This window comes from Leptonychotes weddellii, chromosome 3 (genome assembly GCF_054177405.1).
Source record: "Leptonychotes weddellii isolate Sample4059 chromosome 3, ASM5417740v2, whole genome shotgun sequence".
Taxonomy (NCBI): Eukaryota; Metazoa; Chordata; class Mammalia; order Carnivora; family Phocidae; genus Leptonychotes; species Leptonychotes weddellii.
The window spans coordinates 119,167,871-119,194,850 of NC_138371.1; the positions used below are offsets into that span (position 1 = coordinate 119,167,871).

Consider the following 26,980-nt stretch of genomic DNA (forward strand, 5'->3'; position numbering starts at 1 on the left):
CGCTCAGTGGGGAGCCTGCTTAAGATTCTCTCTCCCTCTCCTTCTGCCCCTCCACTCCTCTAAAAAAATAATAATAGTGTTAGATTATAAGCCATAGAATAAAACAAATACCTGTAAGTCTGTACTGATATAAATAAGTGGTTGAATACATAAATGTGGGGAAGAAGGAGAACTCCTCCTTCAGAAGGACTGTAACTTATAAATGTAGAAGGAATGAGGAAAATACAAAATCCCCATTAGAACATCTTGCTACAGGCAAGATCCACCAATGGATGTAACAATCAACAGGCAAGAGTTTGAGGAGAAGACAGGATGTTAGCAAGTCTCAAAGTACGTCTCCAAGATAGGTATCATTACAGTTGAGAAACTGGGCAGATACCACCTTAACCAAGTGATCAAACTTCACTAGGAGTAAGTCATGTTGATATCCTATACCCCTAATATGAAGTAGTGAGAAAAGCACTTCACCTCTGGGGTGTTCTTCCCCCAAGCCTGTAACCTCAGTCTAACCATGAGAAAAACATTGGCCAAACTCAAATCAAAGGACATTCTAAAAATAGATGGCCAGTACTCCTCAAAAGAGTCCATGGAAGCAAAGACTGAGAAACCAGCGTGGGTTGGAGGAGACTAAGGAGACACAGGAACTGAATGCAATGTGGGATCTTGGGTTCTAGGCTGGAACAAAAAAAGAACACCAAAGGGGAAAATGGTGAAACCCAAATGTAGTCTGTAGTTTAACTGGTAGTATTGGATCAATGTCCATTTTCTGATTTTGATCATGAATTATGGTTATATAGGTTTTTAACATGGGTAGGAAGCTGGATGAAGGTATATGTAAACTCTATATTATTTTTACAACTTTTCTGAAGGTCTACAATTATTTCAGAAATAAATAAAAGAAAAAGTTTTTAAAGATTTTATTTATTTGACAGAGAAAGACACAGCGAGAGATGGAACACAAGCAGGGGGAGTGGGAGAGGGAGAAGAAGGCTTCCCGTGGAGCAGGGAGCCCAATGCGGGGCTCGATCCCAGGACCCTGGGACCATGACCTGAGCCAAGGCAGATGCCTAATGACTGACCCACCCAGGCGCCCCAGAAATAAATAAAAATTTCAAAAAAATTTTTAAGATTTTATTCGCTTATCTGAGTGAGAGAAGGAGAGAGACAGAGAGAGCATGTGTGCATGAGTGGGGGTAGGGGCAGAGGAAGAAAAACAAGCAGACTCCCTGCTGAGCAAGGAATCCAATGTGGGGCTGGATCCCAGGACTCCAAGATCATGACCTGAGCCAAAGTCAGATGCTTAACTGATTGAGCCACCCAGGTACCCCAATGAAAATTAAAATATTGATTAAAAATAAGAATAAGCTTCATCTGAAGAGTGATTTTCGTAGTGCATATTTAAAAACACATCCTCCTGATCATGGCTATGTGGAGGATTTGAATATTATTCAAAATTTCCCCTAATACTGGACTGCTCTTCATCTAAACCATGTGTTTTCACAAAATGCTGTAATGTTTTTTTTTTAAGCTTTTTTTTTTTTAAAGATTTTATTTATTTATTTGAGAGAGAGAGAATGAGAGACAGCACAAGAGGGAAGAGGGTCAGAGGGAGAAGCAGACCCCCTGCCGAGCAGGGAGCCCGATGCGGGACTCAATCCCGGGACTCCAGGATCATGACCTGAGCCGAAGGCAGTCGCTTAACCAACTGAGCCACCCAGGCGCCCCAATGCTGTAATGTTTTAAAAACAATTTGCATTAGGGTCACCTGGGTGGCTCAGTTGGTTAAGCATCAGCCCTTGGCTCAGATCATGATCCCCAGGTCCCGGGATCAAGCCCCCGCATCCGGCTTCCTGCTCGGCGGGGAGTCTGCTTCTCCCTCTCCTCCTGCAGCTCCCCCTGCTCATGCTCTCTCACTCTCTCTCCTGTCAAATAAATAAAATCTTTATTTTAATTTATTTTTTTAAATAAGTCCCTAAACCATAGAGATAGACATTTTTTTTTTAAGAATTTTTATTTATTTATTTTGACAGAGAGACAGCGAGAGAGGGAACACAAGCAGGGAGAGTGGGAGAGAGAGAAGCAGACCTCCCTCCGAGCAGGGAGCCCGATGCGGGGCTCGATCCCAGGACCCTGGGATCATGACCTGAGCCGAAGGCAGACGCTTAACGACTGAGCCACCCAGGCGCCCCATATAAATAAAATCTTTTTAAAAACCCAATTTGCATTATATTTCTCTTCTTTCATCTTATGAGTTTATTGAGTTCCCTGTCGTTCATTCAGAAAATAATTCTTACCAGCTTAAATAGTAATTTATGTAAAAGAGAAACACGACACAGTGGAAGGGTCCCTGATCTGGGATCTGAGGTTCGTGTCTCAGCTCTGCTGTGAATGAACTGTAAAATCACTGGCAACTTACTCCCTCTGGGCCTCAATTTTCCACACCTCTACAATGAGAGAATTAGAAAAAGATACTTGTCTTTCTTGGTTGGGGAATCCCATGCTTCGTACTTCCTAATTCCTAACTCAGTGTGGCCTTGACCTCCACCTGAGGCCAACAGCTTTTGGGTGTAGAAGTCACCAGGGACTGTAAATGCCAGTTTGTGGCTCAGTAAATCAACGCATTTGCCGAAGTCTATTTGCATGGCAGAGATAATTGGAGTCTTAATTTTTAATAGCTCAGAAAGTTTATAAATTTTTTTTTTAAGATCTTAATCTCATTGAAATCTCTTGATTTTACACAGTAATGAATAGCAATGCGCTACTTTCAAATGGTGAAACTCAATCCACCGAAATCAGAAAGTTCGTTTCAGGACAGGTCAGACCCCCCTCCCATGCGAGCGTTTTTCAGCAGCCGGAAGTGTGCACACAGACTCCTTCCTTTTATTTTCTTTCTCTGATCCCTCTTGCTGACAGGAGAGGGGACGGAGGTGTATTGCAAGTCAGAGGAATCAGTGACCTAAGTCACCAATCTCTGGATTATTACAAGCTGACCTAGAGTCTAAAAGAACAATTCTCCTTATGCCCGTAACAACACTGGAAAACACTTCTCTCCAGTTGCTCTTTCTCACTTCCCATCCCATTTTTAAAATTCTGTTTTCTTTGTGACCACTGTGGCATTTGCTCTGGTGAGCTTTCTGGCTTTAGTATTTTCCCCCTCAGTCATTCTCAACTAGCCCTACCCAATTAGCCTCCAGGAACTCTTTGATTGCTTCGTTATTCCACGCCTTAAACTCTTTAATGATTTTTCATCTAAACATTAACTACCGCTCCAAAGTTCCTATGTTTGCTGTCATCCCACTGGTACATCTCACTAAACCCTAATGAAGAAATTCCTATTCCCTTTACTCCAGATGATCCATGTAATTGTTCCTAAAATCTACTCTGGAGGGGTGCTGGAAACACTTGGTTTTCGGAGTTGCGATCTAGGGCTTCAATCCCGGCTGCTTCGCTGATTGGCAACCTTTGGAAATTTATTAAATTCCTATAAATGGGAATACTACCGCAGAAGATGTTCCAAAACTTCAGTGAGATAATACATGTGAGGCACATAGCACCAGGCCGGTCAGCCGGGAAGGGCCCTGTCAGTGGCTGCCCGGACAGCAGGGACCGGGATAAAGATGAAGGTAATTACGCCCAGACTAGAATGAACAGAGCAACTCCCTCTGCGGACCTCAGCCGCCGGACTACACCCCTTCCCCTCTCCTGCGCCCTTAGCACACATGTGCTCTTTTCTGGGATGTTATGATGTGGTCCTCGGTGGCTTGAGAACAGAGCATTCCTCTTTCTTTCTTTTTTTTTTTTTAAAAGATTTATTTATTTATTTATTTATTGGACAGAGAGCACAAGCAGGGAGCAGAGGGAGAAGCAGGCTCCTCGCTGAGCAGGGAGCCCGACGTGGGACTCGATCCCAGGACCCCGGGATCATGACCCGAGCCGAAGGCAGATGCTCAACCAACTGAGCCACCCAGGCGCCCCCAGAGCATTCCTCTTTCAAATGGTTGGAGTATGTTTTGTCTGTTTTCAAAGATTTTATTTTTTATTTTTTTTTTAAGAGATTTTATTTATTTATTTGAGAGAGAGAGAATGAGAGACAGAGAGCACGAGGGGGAAGAGGGTCAGAGGGAGAAGCAGACTCCCTGCCGAGCAGGGAGCCTGATGCGGGACTCGATCCCAGGACTCCAGGACCATGACCCGAGCCGAAGGCAGTCGCTCAACCAACTGAGCCACCCAGGTGCCCTATTTTTTATTTTTGTAAAAGATTTATTTATTTATTTGAGAGAGAGAGCACGAGCGGGGGTGGGGGGAGGGGCAGATGGAAAGGGAGAAGCAGACTCCCCACTGAGCAGGGATCCCAGGACCCTGGGATCATGACCTGAGCTAAAAGCAGACACTTAACCGACTGAGCCACCCAGGCGCCCCTCAAAGATTTTATTTTTAAGTAATCTCGACACCCAATGTGGGGCTCAAACTCACAGCTCTGAGGTCGAGAGTCACAGGCTTTACCGACTGAGCCAGCCAGGCGCCACTGAAGTATCTTTATTATACTCCTGGTCTGACTTTATCACAAATTTTTTAATTGTAGTTATATTTACGTAAGATCTAACACTTAACCATTGTAAGTGCCTAGCTCAGTGGTATTAAGTACATTCACACTGTTGCGCAGTTAGCACCATTATCCATCCCCAGAATGTTATTTATCTTCCGGAACAAAAACTCTGTACCTGCTACACAATAACTCTCTATTCCCTCCCCGATGCCGCCCCTAACAACTACGATTCATTCGCTGTTCTAGGTGCATCATGTAAGTGGAATCATGCAATATGGGACCGCTTGTGCCTGGCTCAACTTCACTGAGCATAAGACCCTCAGGATTCACCCATGCTGGAGCCTGCATCAGAACGTCATTCCTTCTTATGACTAAATACTATTCCACTGTGCGTATCTATCACCTTTGGTTTATCCGGTCACCTGTTGACAGACACTTGGATTGTGTCCACCTTTTGAACATTGTGACTTTCTCATATTTTACATTCTGCAGCATTTTACATCTTGATTTTCAGACCTGTTAACGTTTCATCATACAAATACACTGAATCCCAGGAAAAGAATTATGAAATAATTTTTATTTTATTTCTGGCCGTTTACCATTTTGTGGCAACCACAAAGCCTGGGATTTCTAATTCTGTGAGTAGACAACATAAGCCATTCAACTCTTTTGTTTCCTCTTCCAAAAGAGAAAACTAGTATATTCCTCAAATATCATCATGTCACTTTGATCTATTTTTTTTAAGTGATAAGAAGAGCAGACAAGGGACACCTGGGTGGCTCAGTCACTTAAGCTTCTGCCTTCAGCTCAGGTCATGATCCCAGGGTCCTGGGATTGAGCCCCGAGTCGGGATCCCTGCTCAGTGGGGAGTGTGCTTGAGATTCTGTCTCTCCCTCTCCCTCTGCCCCTCCCCTCGCTCACTCCTCTCTCAAAAAATAAAAAAATAAAAAAAGAAAAAGAAAAGTATGGCATATGGAGACCAGACTATTATGTTTATTATGAACAAAGCTGATTTTGGATAATGCAGCTTATCTCTATTTGTGAGCAGATAGCCCTCCAAATTCTGCACCCCAGATTTCGGCAGATCCACCCGGATGCTTGTAGACGGTGCTGGCCTGAGACAGCTCTCTGCTGCAGGAAGTAAACATTTCAGCAGGCACGCAGTCTGGTTAAATGTTTGTCTTTTATACCTTCAACCCATTTCCTGGCCTTGTCACCCATCACACCGTATAGCAATGGAATCTTTTTCTCTCTTCTGTGAGCACATGTCCTTCGTCCATTCCTCTCCTCCATCAGCCGCGTTACTAAGCCCCTCTCTGGGGCCTGGCAATATGCTAGGTCTTGAGCACAGGATCTCACAAGGCGACAGAAGCCGACAGAGTCGCTCCCCTTAAGGGGATCAGGATAGGGAATGTCGTAAAGGAAGTAAACAGAGTGCTGTGTTAGATAATAAGCAGGGAGAAACCACTTAACAAAGCAGGGAGAGAAAGCTTTCTTGGGAAGTGACTTTTGAGATGACACGTCAAGGCCGGGCAGAGCCTCGCCGGTGTGCTGGTACTCTGGAGCCTGGCGGAGGCCCTGCCCATGGCAGAGCTCAGTAAATGCTTAACAGCGAATGAGTGACGGCTGTGAAAACACTTTGCATGCGAGGAAAGGAGCCCACAAGGCTTAACCATTATCACCGGTTGATACGGGCAGATCTACTTGTATTCTGCACCCCTGGGGTACCCGAAGAGACGCTGAGGCTGACCACAGGACAAGACATTCATTTAAAGGGCATCTGCCCATCTGGACAGACCCAGGCCCCTTCTCACCAGGAGTGGGCCTGGAGCTATCAGGGACAGGCCTGAGCTCCCAGCCGCCGCAGACGAGGCCCTCCTATCCCAACACCCGCTGGGCCCCATGTCCACTACATAGTGACGGTGACGGTGATGAGACTGTTTATGGGTCGTGGAGGATGAGGACATTATAAATAAAATCAAGCATACTGTTTCAGTGATGGAAGGTAATGGTAACTGGATCTGAAACCGTAAAAGGAGCAAGCTGCCATTCCCAAATAAATGTTGGATAGTGAAAAAAACGACTCATGGAGTGTCCTTCCTGACATCAGAGGCCTGGGGAGGAGTACAGAGAAGGACAAAGGACATTATTTTTGAAGTACATAGTGCATGCCAGTCACCGTGATGCACCTTGCCTCATTCGGTTCTGGCACCTGCAGGTCCCGCAAGAAGGAATTCTACGCACCGTTCACAAAGGAGGAAACAGGCTGGGGGATTAAGCCCTGTTCTCAGGATCACAGCTCCTACTGACATAGCAGGCATTTGAAACGAAGCTTCTGACTCCAAAGCAGAGAAGAAAACCGAAGAAAGGAGAGAAAAATACAGGAAGGGCCCCGCAGAATTGTCAATGATTCAGGAGCTGGCAAGCCAAGAAACTATCAGAGCATTTCTGTTTGCTTCCTCGCCCTCTGAACTGTTCAGTAAATAGTACAGCATGCAGAGCTAACTATTTCAGACCAGCTGTGGCTTTCCATGTGAAAGCAAGACAGGTACTTTAAATTTGTCACAATTAAAATTGGTAAAGTTAGGGCGCCTGGGTGGCTCTGTCAGTCAAGTGACCAACTCTTGATTTTGGCTCAGGTCATGATCTCAGGGTCAGGAGATCAAGCCCCACGTTGGACTCTGCACTGAATGCAGAGCCTGCTTAAGATTCTGTCTCCCTTTCTGCCCCCCCAATCCACCTGGTTCCTGCTCTCTCTCTCTCTCTCAGAAAAAAATATTGGTAAAGGTAAACCACTATCAGATACACGAAATGCTCCCTTTTAGGGGTACTGTGCCAGAGACCATGACTAAGTGTTTTCACATTCCTTACTACATTCAACAGGAGCACCAATATTTCATTCTCCATAAAGATGCTACTGAGATCTTGGAAAACATTAGTCCTTCCGTTCTTGTACAGCGAACAGGATTTGTTTAAGAGGCTCTAAATCACAAGCATATTCTAGCAGCTGTTTGCTTTTCCTAATACAAGCTACTTCCCCTTCTCTGCCACCATTACCAATATTCTGGTTCAAGGAGATATTAAGAGACACGGTAAATTATTCACTTTTCAGAACTTGCTTCGTTCTTGAATTAATGTATTTTAGAAAGCAGGTTTGCTTCAGCCCCTTACGGCTCTGTTACTTAGAATGAAATCTTCCTAATTTAATAGTCAATTTGCATACATGTATAAATGCATGGATTTTAAAAGCAACTTTGGGATTAAGAGGATTTGGTTGTCATTATTTGCATAACTTAAAGCTGATTACTCCAAGGAATTTTGGATCAATTTTAAGAATGGTAACAAGGCAAGCATCTAAAGATAACACATTCTTTAGAACCAAGAATCTAAGGATAATAAATACATTCTTTAAAATCAAGTCTGTAAATGGCCAGATAAAGGATGTTTTTAACATCATGGTCTCAGCTGTGGACATACCATCTCTATCATCTGTCAAAACTACGGCTAAGCAATGCCTGTCTTCCAGTTATTTATCCATTTCCATTCATTCCTTAATATTAGGAAATGTTACATACAAAAGAATATCTGTAATATAATGTAAATATAAATAATAGAAATAATCTAAAGCATGATAATAAAATGACCACCTGTGAACCTACCATCCAACTTAAGACATTGTTAGTATTATTGAAGCTCCCTGTGTCCCTCCTCAATCACATGGCCAATATCTCCTGAAATACAGTGTTGTGTTCATCATTCCCATGCTTTTCTTTAAGTTTCATCACATTTATCGCACAAGGCAATATATTCAAAATTTGGCTTTTGAATTGTATGGAACTGGTGTTATATATATATATATATTTTTAATGTTTTATTTATTCATGAGAGAGAGAGAGAGGCAGAGGCGGAGGGAGAAGCAGGCTCCCCGCCTAGCAGGGAGCCCGATGCGGGACTCGATCCCAGGACCCCGGGATCATGACCTGAGCCGAAGGCAGACGCTTAACCATCTTAGCCACCCAGGTGCCCGACATGGTGTTATATTACTTGCATTCTTCTGCGACTTATTTTCCACGCAACATTGTTTCTGAAATCATCTGTGTTGATGTGTATAGCTAGCTCCATTTGAATGATTTTCACTTGGGCAGAGCGTTGCATTGCATAAATAAGCTACAGTCAATCAGTTCTCTGGGTGATGGGCACTTTCTCCCCCGATTTATACCACTTCGAACAGTTTTTTTTTTCCACCTTTTTTTTTAAGATTTTATTTATTTATTTGACAGAGAGAGACACAGTGGGAGAGGGAACATAAGCAGGGGGAGTAGGAGAGGGAGAAGCAGGCTTCCCGCCGAGCACGGAGCCTTATGCAGGGCTCGACCCTAGGACCCTGGGATCATGACCTGAGCCGAAGGCAGGCACTTAACGACTGAGCCACCCAGGCGCCCCTCACAATTTTTTTTTAAGTAAGTTCTATGCCCAATGTGGGGCTTGAACTCACGACCTTGAGATCAACAGTCACACGCTCTATTGACGGAGCCAGCAAGGTGTCCCTGCTTTGAACAGTTTTATACATGCCTCTCAGCACATATTTGCAAGGGTTTCTTTGGGCGTATACTCCAGGAGCAGGATTGATTGTTTATAAGGTTCTATAATTATATATGTGAAAACTATTTATATACACAAAATTATATGTATTTATATTATGTATTTATATATACATTTACATCTGTATAAATGTATAATTAAATGTTACATGTATAATTATGTTATATATTTACATATGTATATTATATATTATAAATATATAATTATGTAATTCCAAAAGTGGTTGCCAGTTTTCACTCCCACCAACAGTGTATAAATGATATTGCCTTTTAATTGTTCACCCATCTAAAGAATATACAAATGTTATCATAATATGGTTTTATTTTGCATTTCCCTGAACATTCTTTCATATGTTTATTAGCTATTTATATATTTTCTCCTATGAAATATATGTCTGCCTTTGTCTTTTGACTATATTCTTTCAGCTGGTTTATTTCCCTCTATTTGATTTTTAGGAGTTCTTTATATATTCTATATACAAATTATTTGGTGATTATATGTAAAGCATTTATCTTCATGTTTGCTGCTTATCTTTGCACTCTTGGCACTGCCTTTTTTAATTCAAAGTTCTAAATTTTGGGGCGCCTGGGTGGCTCAGTCGTTAAGTGTCTGTCTTCGGCTCAGGTCATGATGCCAGGGTCCTGGGATCGAGCCCCGCGTCAGGCTCCCTGCTCTGTGGGAAGCCTGCTTCTCCCTTTCCCACCCCCCACCCCCGCTTGTGTTCCCGCTCTCGCTGTGTCTCTCTCTGTCAAATAAATAAATAAAATCTTAAAAAATAATAATAAAGTTTAAAAGATTTTTTTAAAAAGTTCTAAATTTTAACAAATTTATGAATCTTTTCCTTAGAGATTGTGCTTTTTGATATTTTAAATCCTTATCTATGCCAGAGCTGTAAAGATATTTTTGTTTTAAATGTTTTAAATTTTATCTTTCTCACTGAATAATTGAATTGGATTTTTCTGTATAGCATGAAGTAAACAATTCCCTCTTTCCCTTCCTATGGATAACCCATTGTCCTGAAACCATTCGTGGAATATCTCTTTTCCCATTGACTGCCAATGCCAACTTTGTCATGCATCTGGTTTCCATAAACTGTTGGCTCTATTTCTGTGTTCTCTATTCTATTCCACAAATTTATTTAGCTATCCCTGTGAGCAATGTTCTGCTGTCTACTAATTATAGCTTTTTGATAAGTCTCGATGGCTTTCAAATCGAGGCAACTCCCTCACCTCATCTTGTGTTCTTTTTCAAGAGCATTTTGGCTCTTCTTGGTTGCTTCCCCCTATAATTTTATCATAAATTTGTGAAGCTCTATGAAAAACCTTGTTGAGACTCTGAATGAAATTGCATTAAATCTATAGATAAATTTGGGAAGAATCAAATCTTTATAATATTGAGTCTTCTTATCCATGAACTTTTTATCCATCTACTTACTTAAATCTTTTTATTATTATTATTATTATAACTTAAGTAGGCTCCATGCACAATGTGGGGCTCAAACTCCCAACCCTGAGATCAAGAGTCTCATGCTCTACTGACTGAGCCAGCCAGGCACCCCTTTTTTCATTACTTTTTATTACTTACTATGTTTCATTAAAGTTTTAAGAGGTTTTCTTCACAAACATCCTAAATATCTTCCATTAAGATTTTGTTCAGTTATATATATATATTTTTTAAGATTTTATTTATTTATTTGAGAGAGAGAATGAGAGAGAGAGCACATGAGAGGGGGGAGAGTCATGCGGGACTCGATTCTGGGACTCCAGGATCATGACCTGAGCCGAAGGCAGTCGCCCAACCAACTGAGCCACCCAGGCACCCTGTTCAGTTATATTTTTGCTGCTACTATGAACAGTATCTTATAAATCATCTTTTATCTGTCGCTGGTGTATAGAAATGCAGTTGCAAACTTGCTAAATTCTCCCATTCTTATAATTTATAGATTATTTTTTTCTACATAATCATAGACTCTAAAAACAACAATTTTGTTTTTCTATTTCTGTATCAGTTTTCTACTGATGTCTAACAAATAACCTCAAACTTAGTGGCTTAAAACAGTATGCACATTATCTCCCAGTTTCTGTGGGTCACTTAACTGGGTCCCCTCTTCAAGGTCTCACAAGGCTGCAATCAAGGAGTCCGCTAGGCTATGTGACTTTCCAGAGCGTGGGGTCCTCTTCCAAGGTTGGTGGCAGAATTCAGTTATTTGAGGCTGTAGAACTGAGATCTCCATTTTGTTGCAGGCTGTCAGACAGGAGTTGCTTTTAGCTCCTGGGGGCCCTGCAGTTCCCTGCCATGTGGCCCATTCATAGGCCTTTTCAAGACATGGCAGCTTCCTCAAAGCCAGTAGAATTCTCACCCCGTTGGCTAACAAGGAGTCTTACATAATGTAATGTAACCACAAGAGTGACTAATTTCATCACTTTTGCCATAGAGCATAACTCAATTGAGGGAGTGACTACCCCATCACCTTTGCCATATTCTATTTGCTAGAAGCAAATCTCAGGTTCTGTCCATACTCAAGGAGAGGATGTGATTCACTGAGGATTACTTTAGGATGAATTTCTAATCCTAATAGCTTTTATATATGTTTTTTCTTGCTACACTACATAGGTTAGGCCCCCAGGATAATTTTTTTTTTAAAGATTTTTATTTTTTTATTTGAGAGAGACACAGAGAGAGAGCAGGAGCAGAGAGAGGGAGAAGCAGAATCCCCGCTGAACTGGGAGCCTGATGTGGGGCTCAATCCCAGGACCCTGAGATCATGACCTGAGCTGAAGACAGACGCTTAACCCACTGAGCCACCCAGGTGACCCCCTTTTTAAAGATTTTATTTGAGAGCAAGCGAGAGAGCAAGCAATCACGTGCGTGCGTGAGCGAGGGGAGGGGCAGGGCGGAGGGAGAGTGAGAGGGGGAGAATCCCAAGCAGACTCGTGCTGAGCACGGAGCCCATGCGGGACTCCCATCTCATGACCTTGACATCATGACCTGAGCTGGAACCAAGAGTCAGATGCTTAACCCAGGCGCGCCTCCACCCCAACCCCCGCCAGTATAATGTTGAAAAGAAATGTGGTCTACTTACCATCTTAAAGGAAATGGCACCATGATTCACCAAAGTAAGACGTTTGCTATAGGTTTTTTGTAAATGCCATTTATCAGGTTAAGGGGGCTCTACTCCAAGTTTTCTAAGATTTTTTAAATTATAAATGGCTGCTGAATTTTATCAAAACTTTTTTCTGCCTTTTTTTTTTTGAGAGAGAGAGAGAGCATGCGTGGACAAGCGTGGTAGGAGGAGCAAAGGGTGAGAGAATCTTAAGAAGGCTCCCACGTGGGGCTCGATTTCACGACACTGAGATCGTGACCTGAGCCAAAACCAAGAGTCAGAGGTTTAACCAGCTAAGCCACCCAGGCACCCCTGCATTCTTTAATTCTCTTTTCTCCATTGTTAAACCTCCCTTGCATTCTAGGAATAAACTCCGTTTGACTGTGGTTTCTTTCCTATTCGTTGCTGGATTTAGTTTGCTATGTTGTTTTCCATTTTTCAAATGTGCCTTCATGATTACGATTAACCTTTGTGAATTCTAGTCTCTTGAAATTAATTTGGGGTTTGTTTGCACTTTTTCTGTGCTTTAGAATAATTTGTATAAGATTAGAATTACTTTCCTTCTGAATGCTTAGAACTCGCCTGACAAATAGTCTGAAATTGAGCTTGCTTTCTGGGAAGATTTTTTTTTTTTTTTTAAGTTACCTCTACGCTGGAACTCATGACCCCTGAGATCAAGAGTTGCACGCGCTACCAATTGAGCCAGTCAGGTGCCCCTTTCTGGGAAGATTTTTAAAATAGAGATCTGATTTCTTTGTTATTAAATTATCATTTAAAAAAATCCCTAATAATGTCTTTCAGACTATTTTTTTCTGATATGAATATAGCCACAACCGATTAACACTTGTCCATTTTTTCCCTTTACTTCCAAACTTCTGGTATTCTTGTTTTAGCTGTGCCTCTACCAAACAGCCTTATCACTTGACGTTTTAAAAAATTCATCCTGGGTCCCTGGGTGGCTCAGTAGGTTAAGCATCTGCCTTTGGCTCAGGTCATGATCCCAGGGTCCTGGCATGGAGCCCCGTGTCCAGCTCACTGCTCATCGGGGAGTCTGTTTCTCCCTCTACTCTTCCCCCACTGCTCGTGATCTGTCTCTCCCAAATAAATAAAGTCTTTAAAAATAAATAAAAATCGGGGTGCCTGGATGGCTCAGTCAGTTGAGCATCTGCCTTCAGCTCAGATCATGATCCCAGGGTCCTGGGATCGAGTCCTGCATCCGGCTCCCTGCTTAACAGAGAGTCTGCTTCTCCCCCTTCCTCTGCCCCTGCCCCCTGCTCATGCTCCCTCTCTCTCTCAAAATCTTTAAAAAAATAACAATAAAAAATGCATCCTCACATAACCTATTATTGTCATATATTTTAATCACTCCTATAAGACATTTTATTATTTATAATTAACTTACATATTTACCTCTTTCTTTGCTCACTATTTCTTCTTATATTTCATACCTTAAATTTGGGATTATGTCCTTTTCGCTTAAAGCACATTTTTAGGATTGTAATGGTCTGCTGCTAGCCAACTACTTTTATCTGACAAATGTATTTAACCCTCATTTTTTTAATTTTCTTTTTTTTTAAGATTTTATTTATTTATTTGAGAGAGAGAGAAAAAAAAACAGCATGAGAGGGGAGAGGGTCAGAGGGAGAAGCAGGCTCCCCACCAAGCCAGAGGCCTGACGTGGGACTCGATCCCAGGACTCCAGGATCATGACCAGAGCTGAAGGCAGTCGCTTAACCAACTGAGCCACCCAGGCGCCCACCCTCATTTTTTTTTTAAGATTTTATTTGAGAGACAGAGAGAGTGAGAGAGTGAGCGTGCATTAGTGGGGGCAGGGAGGGGCAGAGGGAGAGGGAGAATTATGGGATCGAGTCCCACAGATGTTATACTTTTTTAAAAAAAAATTTTTTTAAGTGGTTCTCAATGCCCAACATGGGGCTTGAACTCATGACTCTGAGATGAAGAGTTAATGCTCTACCAACTGAGCCAGCCAGGTGCCTAATGAATGTTACCTTCTTGTATCAATCTTTACCTCTCTTCCATATTTCTCTTTTCTTCTCTGCACTACATATGGATTAAGTAGGGTTCACACTAGGCATTTTTTTTTAAGTAGGTTCAACACTCTCCACCCTGAGATCAAGACCTGAGCTTAGATCAAGAGTTGGATGCTTAATTGACTGAGCCACCCAAGTGCCCCTATATGGATTTCTTTAGATCTACCTTCGTGTCTAATCTGTTGTTACACTCCCTCAATTTTTTTTTTCCAAAATATAGTCACTTTTATTGTCTCCTGCTCTATATTTTACTCTATCTTAAATATAGTTCAAAGTATATGATAAGCCCAATATTTATTTGAGGGGGGAGATCTCAAGCAGGCTCCACACTCAGGGCAGAGCCAGACACGGGGCTTGATCTCACGTCCCCGAGATGATGACCTGAGCTGAAATCAAGACTCGGATGCTTAACTGACTGAACCACCCAGATGCCCCAAGCCCAATATTTAAAGGTTTTACGAGTCTGCTCCTGTCCAATCACACTGTTTTATTTCCTCATGTGTTTTGTAATTTGAATTCTGAGTTGATGGTAGGTTCCTTCATGATTTTCATTTGCTTATGCCAGGGGCCTAAAAAACTACTAGCCTACGGCCACTGTAAACTAAATTCCTGTTCTGAGTTTTTTAGAATCTTCATTCCGTTGAGTTGTATGAATTCGAGTCACATTGCTAAGCACCATAATAGAAAATAAATAGTTCTAACTTTGGCACAAAGACCTAAAGGACTAGAGGGGTTAGAATAAGCCGCTTCTTTTTTTTTTTTTTAAAGATTTTATTTATTTATTTGACAGAGAGAGACACAGCGAGAGAGGGAACACAAGCAGGGGGAGTGGGAGAGGGAGAAGCAGGCTTCCCACAGAGCAGGGAGCCCGATGTGGGGCTCGATCCCAGAACCCTGGGATCATGACCTGAGCCGAAGGCAGACGCTTAACGATTGAGCCACCCAGGAGCCCCTAAGCCGCTTATTTCTACAAGGTTACTCCTTGTTGGTGACCCAGACTTAGACAAGGGTAGTTAATTTAGGGTGAAATATATAAAGGTATATAAATATGTATATATACAAATATATAAAAATATATGTGTATAATATAGTCAGTGCATATAAACCTGTCTATAAATCATCTCAACTGTTATAGCACTCTGATGTCATCAGATATGTGGCTAATAATTATATTTCAAAGTACAGTCACTGAAGAGAAAAAGATTAGAGGAAGTTGTCTTAAACTTATTACTAACTCTAAAATATTCTTCTTGTTAAGAATTACTAGTTGCATCTGTGAATGTTGACAACTTTTCTCCATGCAAGAATATTCTTCATTGGGCGCCTGGGTGGCTCAGTTGGTTAAGCGACTGCCTTCGGCTCAGGTCATGGTCCCGGGGTCCTGGGATCGAGTCCCACATCGGGCTCCCGGCTCAGCGGGAAGCCTGCTTCTCCCTCTCCTACTCCCCCTGCTTGTGTTCCTGCTCTCGCTGTCTCTGTCTCTGTCAAATAAATAAATAAAATCTTTAAAAAAAAAAAAAATATTCTTCAGTTACCATTATATACTTTTAAGAAATTTAACATTTATATCATTCAAATCAGATGTAATAATTAACACAACATAGGAAAACTTCTAGTAAAATTATTTTATTTAGTTATAATATCCATCACCAACAGCTTGAAATAAAAATTTTCATGGTCTTCAATTGAACTGTATGCCACTTTCTTTTAGAATGTCTTGTTTTTCATTAAAATAATTTCTAAACCACTCTATGTGTTCAATCTTCTGTTTAACACTCAGGTATGGGTTTTTGGAAAGGCCACAGGTCACCAGCTCCATGAAGTGGCGAATGGGTCCTTGTTTTGGAAAATCTTTCAGGTGTTTATCCAGAAATACATGTTCATGAAATTCTGAACCATCATCATCAAAACCTAGGAAATGAGATAAAATACATTACAATTTTGATGTAAAACCTCTATTGTAAAATTAACATTAATGAGTATTACAGTTAAAGCCATGAACTTTGGAGTTAGATCTAGGTTTGCCCGCCAATTTACTAATTGGGCAAATTAATTAACCTGAGCATCAGGTATAAAATGAGGCTTCCTTGGGTTTCTGTAAAGATTACAAAGACACAAAACTTATAAAACTCTTATAATGCTTAGCACATTATAAATGTTCAAAGTGTAGCAGCAGTTACTGCTAATGAAAACTTCAATTCTAAAGCAACCACTAAGAAAACTATACAAACTACACTAAAAAAAATTATATAAATAAAACAAAATAGAATCTTAAAACATGTTCAAGCAGCCCACAGGAAGCCAAAGGGGAAAAAAAAGGAATGAGAAATGGAGAAAATGAACAGAAAACAAGTAATAAAATAGGTGATTTAAGTCCTAATAAATCAGTAATTGCTTCAAATGTAAATGGTCTAAATATACCAATCAAAAGACAGAGATTGCAGAGTGAATATAAAAACATCCAACTATATGCTTTCTATATGAAACTCACTTCAAACACAACATAGGAAGGTTGAAAATAAAAGGATGGAGAAAAATATATCTTGTTAACATTAATTAAAAAAAAAGAAAGCATGAGTGGTTATATGATTATCAGACAAAACAGACTTCAGAGCAAAAAAAATTACTAGGGGGAAAGAAAAACATTACATAATAAAAGGGTCAATCCACCAAGAAGACATAGTGATGTGAATTATGTATGCACCGAACAATAGAGTTTCTAAATACGTGAAGAAAAAAATGATAGAAATAAAAAAGAAACAGAAAAACCCACAATTATAGTGGGGATTTCAACAGTCCATTGTCAGCAATTCCAAGAACTACCAGGTGGAAAATTAGCCAAGATAAAGAAGAACTGAACAATATCAACAAACATTATCAAACTGACGTCTACAGAACACTCCACCAAACTATTTCAGAATACAAATTCTTTTCAAGCATTCATGGAACATTCACCTAGCTGGACCACATCCTGGGTCACAAACTGCAACACACTTAAAATAACTGGAGTAACACATAGTACATTCTCAGACCATAATGGAATCAAACTAGAAATCAGTAACAGAAAGACAATAGGAAACAGTTAAAATTAAACAATATACTTAAAAAACTCAGAATTGCCATGAAAATGAAAACACAACAAATCAAAATTCGTGGCTAAAGCAGTGCTAAGAGGGATACATACAGTACTAAATGAATACATAAGAGGAAAAGTCTCAAATCAATAATCTAGGTTCCCACCTCAAGAACCTAGCAAAAGAGCAAAATAATCCCAAAGGAAGCAAAGGAAGGAAATAATAAAGATAACATCCAAAGTCAGTAAAATTGAAAATAGAAAAATAGAGAAAAATCAATGAAACCAATACTAGTTCTTTAAAAAAAAAAATCAGTGAAATCAATAAATCTCTATTAAGTCTGATAAAGAAAAAAGGAGAAGAATGAAACAGGAATGAAAAGGGGGTTATCGCTATAAATCCTGAAACCATCAGAGGCATCATAAGGGAATACCACAAACAACTATACACTAAAATACTCAACAACTTAAAAAAAAAAAAAAAGGACAACTTAAAGAAAATCCACTAAAGGACCAAAATTCAAATCAAAATAGGTAACTTGAATTGTCTTGTAACTATTAAAGAAAAGGAATTTGTAGTTTAAAAGGTCTCAAAAGAGAAATCCCTCAGCCCAGATGGCTTCACTTGAGAATTTTATTTAACACTGAAAGAAAACAAACACCAACTTTACACAATCTCTTCTGGAAACTAGAACAAAGAACACTCCTAACTCATTTTATAAGGCCAGTATTACCTCGTTACCAAACCAGACAAAGACACAACCACAAAACAAATAAATTGAGAGAGAGAGAGAACTACAACCCATTATCTCTCATGAACTTAGAGGCAAAAACTTTAAACAAGATTAGCAAACAAACTCAACAATGTATAAAAAGATTTATATACCAAGATCAAGTGGGACTTAGACCAGGTGTGCAGGGATGGTGCAACATTTGAAAATCAATGTAATCCACCATATCAACAGGTTGAAGAAGAAAAGTCCTATGATATAACACCCATTTTTTTTAAAGATTTTATTGATTTATTTGAGAGAGAGAGAGAGCACAAGAAGGGAGAGGGGCAGAGGGAGAAGGATTCCCAGATGAGCAGGGAGCCTGACTCGGGGTCCAGTCGTAGGACCCTGGGATCACGACCTGAGCCAAAAGCAGACACTTAACTGACTGAGCCACCCAGGCACCCCACAACACCCATTTTTGATAAAATTCTCACCAAGTTAGAAAAAAAGAAAAACTACTTCAACCTCATAAAGAGCATCTACAAAAAATCTATAGCTAATATCATACTTGATGGTAAAAGACTGAAGGCTTTTTCCCTAAGTTCCTGAACAAGACAACAAAGTCAGCTCTTACTTACCACTTTTACTCAACACAGTACTAAAAATTTTAGCCACTGCAATGAGGGAGGAAGAAAAGGCATACAGATGGCAAAGGAAGAAATAGAACTACCCCTATTTGTAGATGACATGTTTGTCTACATAGAAAATCCCAAAGAATCTACAAAAAAAAAAACCCTCCTAGAACTAACTAGTCAGTTCAGTAAGGTTACATGATACAAGATCAACACAAAAAAATCACTCACATTTCTAATTACATTTAAACTGGAAAACTCAACACACTAAGATATTCTCTCCAAACTGATCTATATGTTTAATGTACTTCCTATCAAAATCTCAGTAAAGTTTTGCCACCAACAAGTTTATTCTAAAATTTACATGGAAAGGCAAAAGTTGTAGAATATTACAACAATCTTGGAAGAGAAGAACAAAATGGGAGCAATAATGCTAAGATTTAGCTAAGAAATAGCTACACTCATCAAAAGTGTGTATTGACAGAGGGACAGACACATAGATTGATGGGACAAAAGGGAGGGCCCAGAAATAGACTGTTAGGGACCCCTCAAAATCGATAGGTTGAGGTCCTAACCCCAATGTGACTATATTTAGAGATAGGACCTTTAAGAAGGTAATTAAGGTTAAATGAAGTTGCAACAGTGGAGTCCTGATGGACTGGTGCCCTTATAAGAAGAGGAAGAAACACAAGGAGCACCCATAGAGAAAAGATCACATGAAGACACAACAAAAAGGCAAACATCTACAAACCACGAAGAGAGGCCTCAGGAAAAATAAAACCTGCTGGCACCTTGATCTTGGGCCTTCAAGCCTCCAGAACTGTCAGAAAATTAATCTGTTCAAGCCACCCAGTCTGTGGTTTTTTGTTATGGCAGCCCTAGCAGAGTAATACAGACCCACACAAATGTGCCCAATTTTTAAAAAATATTTTATTTCTTTGACAGAGAGAGAGAGACAGACAAACAGAGAGCACAAGCAGGCAGAGCGGCAGAGGGAGAGGCAGGCTCCCCACTGAGCAGGAAGCTCAACGTGGGGCTCGATCCCAGGATCCCGGGATCATGAGCCAAAGGCAGACACTCAACCGACTGAGCCACCCAGGTGCCCCAAATGTGCCCAAACTTTTAAACAAAGGTGCAAAGAATTCAATGAAGAAAGGATAGTCTTTCTGACAAATCATGCCAGAGCAAGTGGATATCTATTGACACACACACAGAAAGAACTTCAACCTAAACCTCATACCTCATATAAATTAACCCCAAATGGATCATGAATTTAAATGTAAAACTATAGGGGAGCCTGGGTGGCTCAGTCAGTTAAACGTGCTTGTGTCCTACTCCCCCTGCTTGTGTTCCCTCTCTCGCTATGTCTCTCTCTGTCAAATAAATACAATCTTTAAAAAAAAAATTAAAGATTTAAAAAAAAATAAACGTAAAACTATAGATTTTACAGAAAAAAACACAGCGGAGTGCCACTTGGCTGGCTCAGTCAGTAGAGCGTGGGACTCCTGATCTTGGGGTTGTGAGTTCAAGCCCATGCTGGGTGTAGGGGATGCTTAAAAATAAAATCTTAAAAAAGAAAAAAACAGGAAAATATTCCAGTTCAAAGCTGGCAAAGAACTCGACACTAAAAGTACCATCCATAAAAGGAAAAACTGGACTCCATCAAAATTAAAAACTTTTGCTCTGTGAAAGACTCTGTTAAGAGGATGAAAAGACAAACTACAGACTGGGAGAAAATATCTGCAAACTAATTTTTTTTTCCTTTTTTTTTAGAGAAAGAGAGCCGGGGAGGAGCACAGGGAGAGGGGGAAAGAGAGAATCTTAAGCAGGCTCCATGCCCAGCACAGAGCGCGATTTGGGGCTCGATCTCACAACCGAGATCAAGACCTGAGCCGCAACCAAGAGTCAGATACTTAACTGACTGAGCCACTCAGGCACCCCAATGCAAACCAAATACTCAATAAAGGTCTAGTGTCTGGAATATATTCAAAAAAACTCTCAAAGCTCTACAGTAAGAAAACCAGACAATCCAATTAGAGAATGGTCAAAAATAGCACTGAGGACCATAGGGGAAGGGAGGGAAACCTGAAGGGGCAGAAATCAGAGAGGGAGATGAACCATGAGAGACTATGGACCCCGGAAAACAAAGTGAGGATTTGAGGGGAGGGGGTAACAGGGTGATGGGTATTAAGGAGGGCACATGTGGTGATGAGCACCGGGTGTTATACCTAACTAACGAATTGTCGAACACTACATCAAAAACTAATGATGTACTACGCAGTGGCTAACTGAACATACTAAAAAAAAAAAAAGAGAGAATGGGCAAAAAAAACCAAGAACAAACATTTCATTGAAGAAGATATACAGATGGCAAACACACACAAGAAAAACAAGGTCAACCTCTCTAGCCATTAGGGAAATGCAGATTAAAACCACAATGAGCTATCAATACACATCTATCAGAATGTAAACACATCTAAAAGAAAAATAGTGCCAACATCAAATGTTGGTGAGAACGAGAAGCTAGATGGTTCACACATTGCTGGTGGGAATATAAAATGGCACAGCCACTCTAGAAAAGTTTGGAAGTTCCTTTAAAAAACTAAACATGCGGGGCGCCTGGGTGGCTCAGTCGTTAAGCGTCTGCCTTCAGCTCAGGTCATGATCCCAGGGTCCTGGGATCGAGCCCCACATCGGGCTCCCTGCTCCGCGGGAGGCCTGCTTCTCCCTCTCCCACTCCCCCTGCTTGTGTTCCCTCTCTCGCTGTGTCTCTCTCTGTCAAATAAATAAATAAAATCTTTAAAAAAAAAAAAAAAACTAAACATGCAGGGGATGCCTAGGTGGCTCAGCTGGTTAAGTGTCTGACTTCAGCTCAGGTCATCATCTCAGGGTCCTGGGATCAAGCCCAACAGGCTCCCCCCAACCCACCCCGTTCCATGGGGAGTCTGCTTCTCCCTTTCTCTCTCCCTCTGCCCCTCCTCCTGCTCATACATGCGCTCTCTCTCTCTCAAATGAATAAATAAAATCTTAAAAAAAACACTAAAACTAAACATGTAGGGCACCTGGTTGGCTCAGTTTAAAAAAAAAACAACAAAAAAAAACCAAGCCACAAACATACTGATACATGCAACAACATGGATAAATCTCCAGATAATTAATCAGGCTGAGTGAAAAAAAGTTAATTCCCAAAGCTTACACACTGTATGATTCTATTTGTATATACTTCTTGAAATGAAAAAATTAAGAAATGGTGACTGAATTTAGTGATTGCCAGGGATCCAGGACTAAGGGGAGGCAGTGGATGGCAAGCAGGTGTGGTCATAAAAGGGCTCTAAGAGCGCTCTTTGAGGTGATGGAACTGTGTATCTTGACTGTGGTGGTGGTCACGTGAGTCTACGCATGTGATAAAATTGCACAGAACTAAATACCTATGTATAAAGGAGTATTTGTAAAGCTGGTGACATCTGAACGTTTGAAGAACTGTATCAATGCCAATTGCCTGGCTGTAATATCGTACTATGGTTTTGCAGGAAGCAACTACTGGGAGAAAATGGGTAGAAGCTATCCAGGGTATTTATTCTCTCTTCAATGGCATGTGAATCTACAATTATCTCAAAATAAAAGGCTTAAATGCTTTCTACTCACGCTTGCAGTTAGTTTGTATTTACTGAAAGAGATTTTTGTAAAAATTTATTTGGACATTTAAAGATCTATACACTATTTTTATTAAAACTAAAGTAAATAAAATCAAGGTGGTAGATAGACAAATGGCCACAAACATACTGATACATATCACTCCTATGTTTCTAGACATGACCGTTCACAATGTGATTTTGTCATTCTTCCCATAAATGGAGTCTGTTTCTCAGACCCTCGAATTCAGGGTTGGCCAAGTGACCTGCTTTGGTCAATGGGATATTACTCAGAATAGTGCAAACAAAGGCTTGAAAAGTACTTACACATCAATCCTTGCTCTTCCTTGCTGTTAGGAACTCTACTACAGTCATGTGAAGAAGCCCAAGCTAGTGTGTGAGACGATGAGTGACATATAACCCAGTTATCTCCATCTCCCCTGACAAGAGCCAGCACCCACAACCAGACATGTGAGACAAGCCACTCTAGAGGGAACCACCCTCAGCTAAGCTGCCAAAACCAACCGGAAAACCCATAAATTCAGGAACAGTTATAACTTAGTTGTTGTCTTAACTAAGTTTTGGGGGTAGCATGTTATGCATCAAAAACTGATACATTTCAAAATTTATTGCACTTACACTTTTTTGGTGGCATATATATGGCTAAAGAATATTCAAGAGCCAAGACTCTGTTAACTGGGTAGTGGTAAAAACATGATTAAATTTAAAGTCAAAGTCAAAGCTAAAATAAAACTTTTATCAATCCAATATATAATAACTACTGCAAAATCTAAGTGGGAATAATGCCACTTAACTGCTCTTACAAATCTCTATGCTGGCAAAGCAAAACAGAAGGGACAAACCAGTTCTTAAAAAAAAAAAAAAAAACTGGAAAAAAGCTACTTCAAATTGGAAAATAATTTATATGTTTTATGTGTTAAAACAAAAAACTAATTTTTTATATAAATGAAAAACATAACACTGGAAAGTAAAGTTGTCAACACAGGACACGTCATTTTGTCATTTTCAGTATTACGTTCAGAAACTGGCATGGCTCACCCCTAAAAATAAAACACCTTTCCCCAAAAGCATCAAAGTAAATCTTCATGAAGCTATTAGTAGAGAGAGCATGACATTTTATTAATCTTAAAATTTAAAAATAAGAAATATAGAAGGATATTATTGAACTGTAAAGGTTCCAAATTCTAATGCCAGTCTCTTAAAAGTATTCTGAAGTTCCTAAGTGTATATTGAGGAGAGTGATCAAAGTGAGAAAGTTTCCACAGTTCCTTTCCTGTTTTTCATTCAGATAACAATTGCCTCAAGGAGCTGGAAATGAGATACCTCCCTTTCCCACCCTGAAGCATCAATAATACGTACAGTGTATATGGAAACTTGTCACATTTATCTCCCTAACGTGACCAAAAGACATGGTTTTTTTCCCTTTCGTAAAAATTAAACTTTCTCAAAACCCAGGTCAAATTTAAGATAAATTTCTTTGGAGTTTGGACATTCAAAATTTTGATGAACTGAAGTGTTTTATTGTTGATGACAATGTACACTAACCCTTACTTTTTGGTTACCCTATTTGGTGGTTCCTAGAAAATACATATCCTCACTAATAGTTTAAGATTTCAGATCCTTGCAGCATAGTAAAACCCCCTCATATATATTTTTGTTGTAGGAAGTAGGAACAGGGATGATGACGGCTGATGATGCTTTACTTGTATAACCTCACTTGTTTTTCAGAAGAATCCCATAAAATAAGTCCTATATTCATCCCCATCATTTCATAGACAGGGGAAGTGAGGCTTAGTGAGATTAAGCATATAACTCATTCAAAACTTGAACCCCTAACCACTATTTCTCCTAAATAAAGTCACATGTTGGGGCACCTGGGTGGTTCAGTCGGTTAAGTGTCTGCCTTCGGCTCAGGTCATAATCCCGGAGTTCCAGGATCAAGCCCAGCATCAGGCTCCCTGCTCAGCGGGGAGTCTGCTTCTCCCTCTGCCCCTCACCCCGCTCATGCTCTCTCTCTCAAATAAATAAATAAAATCTTAAAAAAAAAAGTCACATGTTATTCTACCTCAATATCGGGTTTTAGAGCCATGTTTTTAACTATGAGGACTTAGAACACTCAAGTTTCATCAAATAAGGAAATCTTTCCTTAATATTCTGTATTACACTGTATTCTGTTAACTTTTTCTCCTTTTAAAATTCTGTGTTCATACAGAGGGAAATGAACTAACATTTATTTACATGTATTATATGCCAAGAACTGTGCTGAGCAACTCACATAACTTTGTCTTAGTTCTTACATTCTTCCAATGAGGTATCTTTAATTTTATAGATGAGGAAACTCATCTGGTTTTTTAACCTCTAGAGGTTAGTTTCCTCAAAGGCAAATGGCTAATCACCAAGAGAGCTGGATCTGTACTCTGGTTTGCACAACTGAAAAGTCCTTTGGCTTTTTTCCCACCTTTCTCTGATACCTACCAGAGTATGGAAAGCATAATACTTTGAGAAATGTACATGTTATGTAACAGATAAAACACAACAACACAGCATCCTTTATTACTGCATATACTGTACAAAACCACAAAATATTCAGATTTTATTAAAGGAATTATCAGTCTCTAAAGTTTTCCTATACAAAGTAATACTATATGAACATATAAGACAAAATATTTCTGATATTTAAGCTTCCATTCCACCTATTAATCCAAAAAATGAAAGATTATAAAAAAATAAAATGTTATAGTGACATCATAATATTACAAAGGTTAAAATGTGGACTATATTTTCCTAAGACTTACTGAGGTGTTTACAATTCCTAGCAAACTGTACCATAAAAGTAAATGAATCTCTTCTAATTGAAAATACACCTAAAATGTTTAGCTAATGATAACATTAAAAAAAGCATAAAAATAAATAGCATAGTAATACTGTTTTCCTTTTGAGTGAGGAAGAAGTAACATCTCCAGAATAATCTTCAGGAAAGTAGATAATAGCATCTAATAGTTCGAAGAACCTAGGTATGCAGCCGGAGGTCCAAAAAATTTTGAAGCCTTCTAATGTTTTTGCTTTGAATAGCTTTCAACTCCAAGAACCTTTCATCTCATTAATGCAATAGTTTTATGAGTAAAAGATAACCAGCATATAACTTTCAGAGTTGTAATGTTCTCCAAAATTGAAATATAATCTCATACCCAGGATTTAATATATGAGAAGATTTTCCAGGTAATCTGCTTAGCAATTAGTAACTATCATCATTTGCAGTCAACACTTTCATGTCACGTAGAAATTCATGATGCATTTCTGCCATATAACTTTACTTCCTTTTTAAATTTTTATTATTTTTAAGTAGACTCCATGCTCAGCGCAGAGCCCAACACAGGCCTGAACTCATGACTATGAGGTCAAGACCTGAGCTGAGATCAAGAGTTGGACACTTAGGGTTGCCTGAGTGGCTCAGTCGGTTAAGCGTCTGCCTTTGGCTCAGGTCATGATCTCAGGGTCCTGGGATCGAGCCCCACGGCAGGCTCCCTGTTCAGCGGGGAATCTGCTTCTCTCTCTCCCTCTGCCCCTCCCCTCCCACTCATGTTCTCTCTTAAATAAATAAGTAAAATCTTAAAAAAAAAAAAAAAGAGTTGGACACTTAACCAACAGAGCCCCCCAGGTGCCCCTAATTTTACTTCATTTTCCTTATCAAAAACCCAGAATTAAATGAAATCCTAACTTTTTTCAAAAAAAAAAAAACACCGTCAAATTTCTTTTCAGACACCACCAAGATATTTATACCAAGTTTTGAAATTCATGTAAATATCTAGACTCTATGACTGAACACCCGCCAGATTTAATCTCCATATTGAATTTTATAAACCTCTGAAATTAAGACTTACCTGCTTCATTGTTAATTGGAAACTGCCACAGTTTCCCCTCTTTCGTCCACTGGATCATCTCTGCAAAGCCATTCTGAAGGGGCTGCTCATTTACTGTGGCTAACTGCTTAGCAAATTCTACTTCCCAAAGTGAAGGTGCTGTCTCTATGATAAAAACATTTCAAGTAATCACAAGTCAATGTATATATCTTTATTTTAAAAAATTTTATCATCAACTCCAACTTGTTAATACATTTCAGGCCCTGAGGCTTATAAATAAACAGTATATAATGAAAGGTCACTCTCTGAGAGCTAAAACTAAAGGAAGACGACATAAAAAGCCTACCACAACAATTACCGCAAGCCTTAGCTTTTGTTTTACTACACTACTAGGCAAGCAACAAGTCTCACTGCCCCCTCTACTGGAAAGGAAAAAGGAATGTGTATTTTGTTTAAAAACGTTTTCATGAATGTGAATATTTATTTTATTGTTTTCTTTAAGATTTTATTTATTTGAGAGAGAACACGAGAGAGAGCATGAGGGGGGAGAGAGGGGGAGGGGGAGAGGGAGAAAGAGAGAGTGCGCGTGCGCACAAGTGGGGGGAGGGACAGAGGGAGAAGCTGACGCCCCCCTGAGCAGGGAGCCCATCGTGGGGCTTGATCCCAGGACTCCAAGACCACAACCCGAGCAGAAGGCAGATGTTCAACCAGCTGAGCCACCCAGGCACTCCGTGATTATTTTCC

The 26,980-nt window shown here is 40.0% G+C and overlaps 1 protein-coding gene across 2 annotated transcripts in view; it reads right to left on the reverse strand.

Annotated features, from left to right (window-relative positions):
- Positions 1-15,912: 15,912 nt before the first annotated feature.
- The window catches only part of MRPS31 (mitochondrial ribosomal protein S31), a 33,524-nt gene continuing 22,456 nt past the window's right edge, over positions 15,913-26,980 (reverse strand). For both annotated transcript variants that reach the window (XM_081814863.1, XM_081814862.1), the window contains 2 exons: positions 26,258-26,401; positions 15,913-16,213 (listed from right to left, as the gene is read on the reverse strand). In XM_081814863.1, the coding sequence (XP_081670989.1) occupies positions 15,984-16,213; positions 26,258-26,401 (374 nt within the window). In that variant the 3' untranslated portion in view covers positions 15,913-15,983. The remainder of the gene's footprint in view (positions 16,214-26,257; positions 26,402-26,980) is intronic.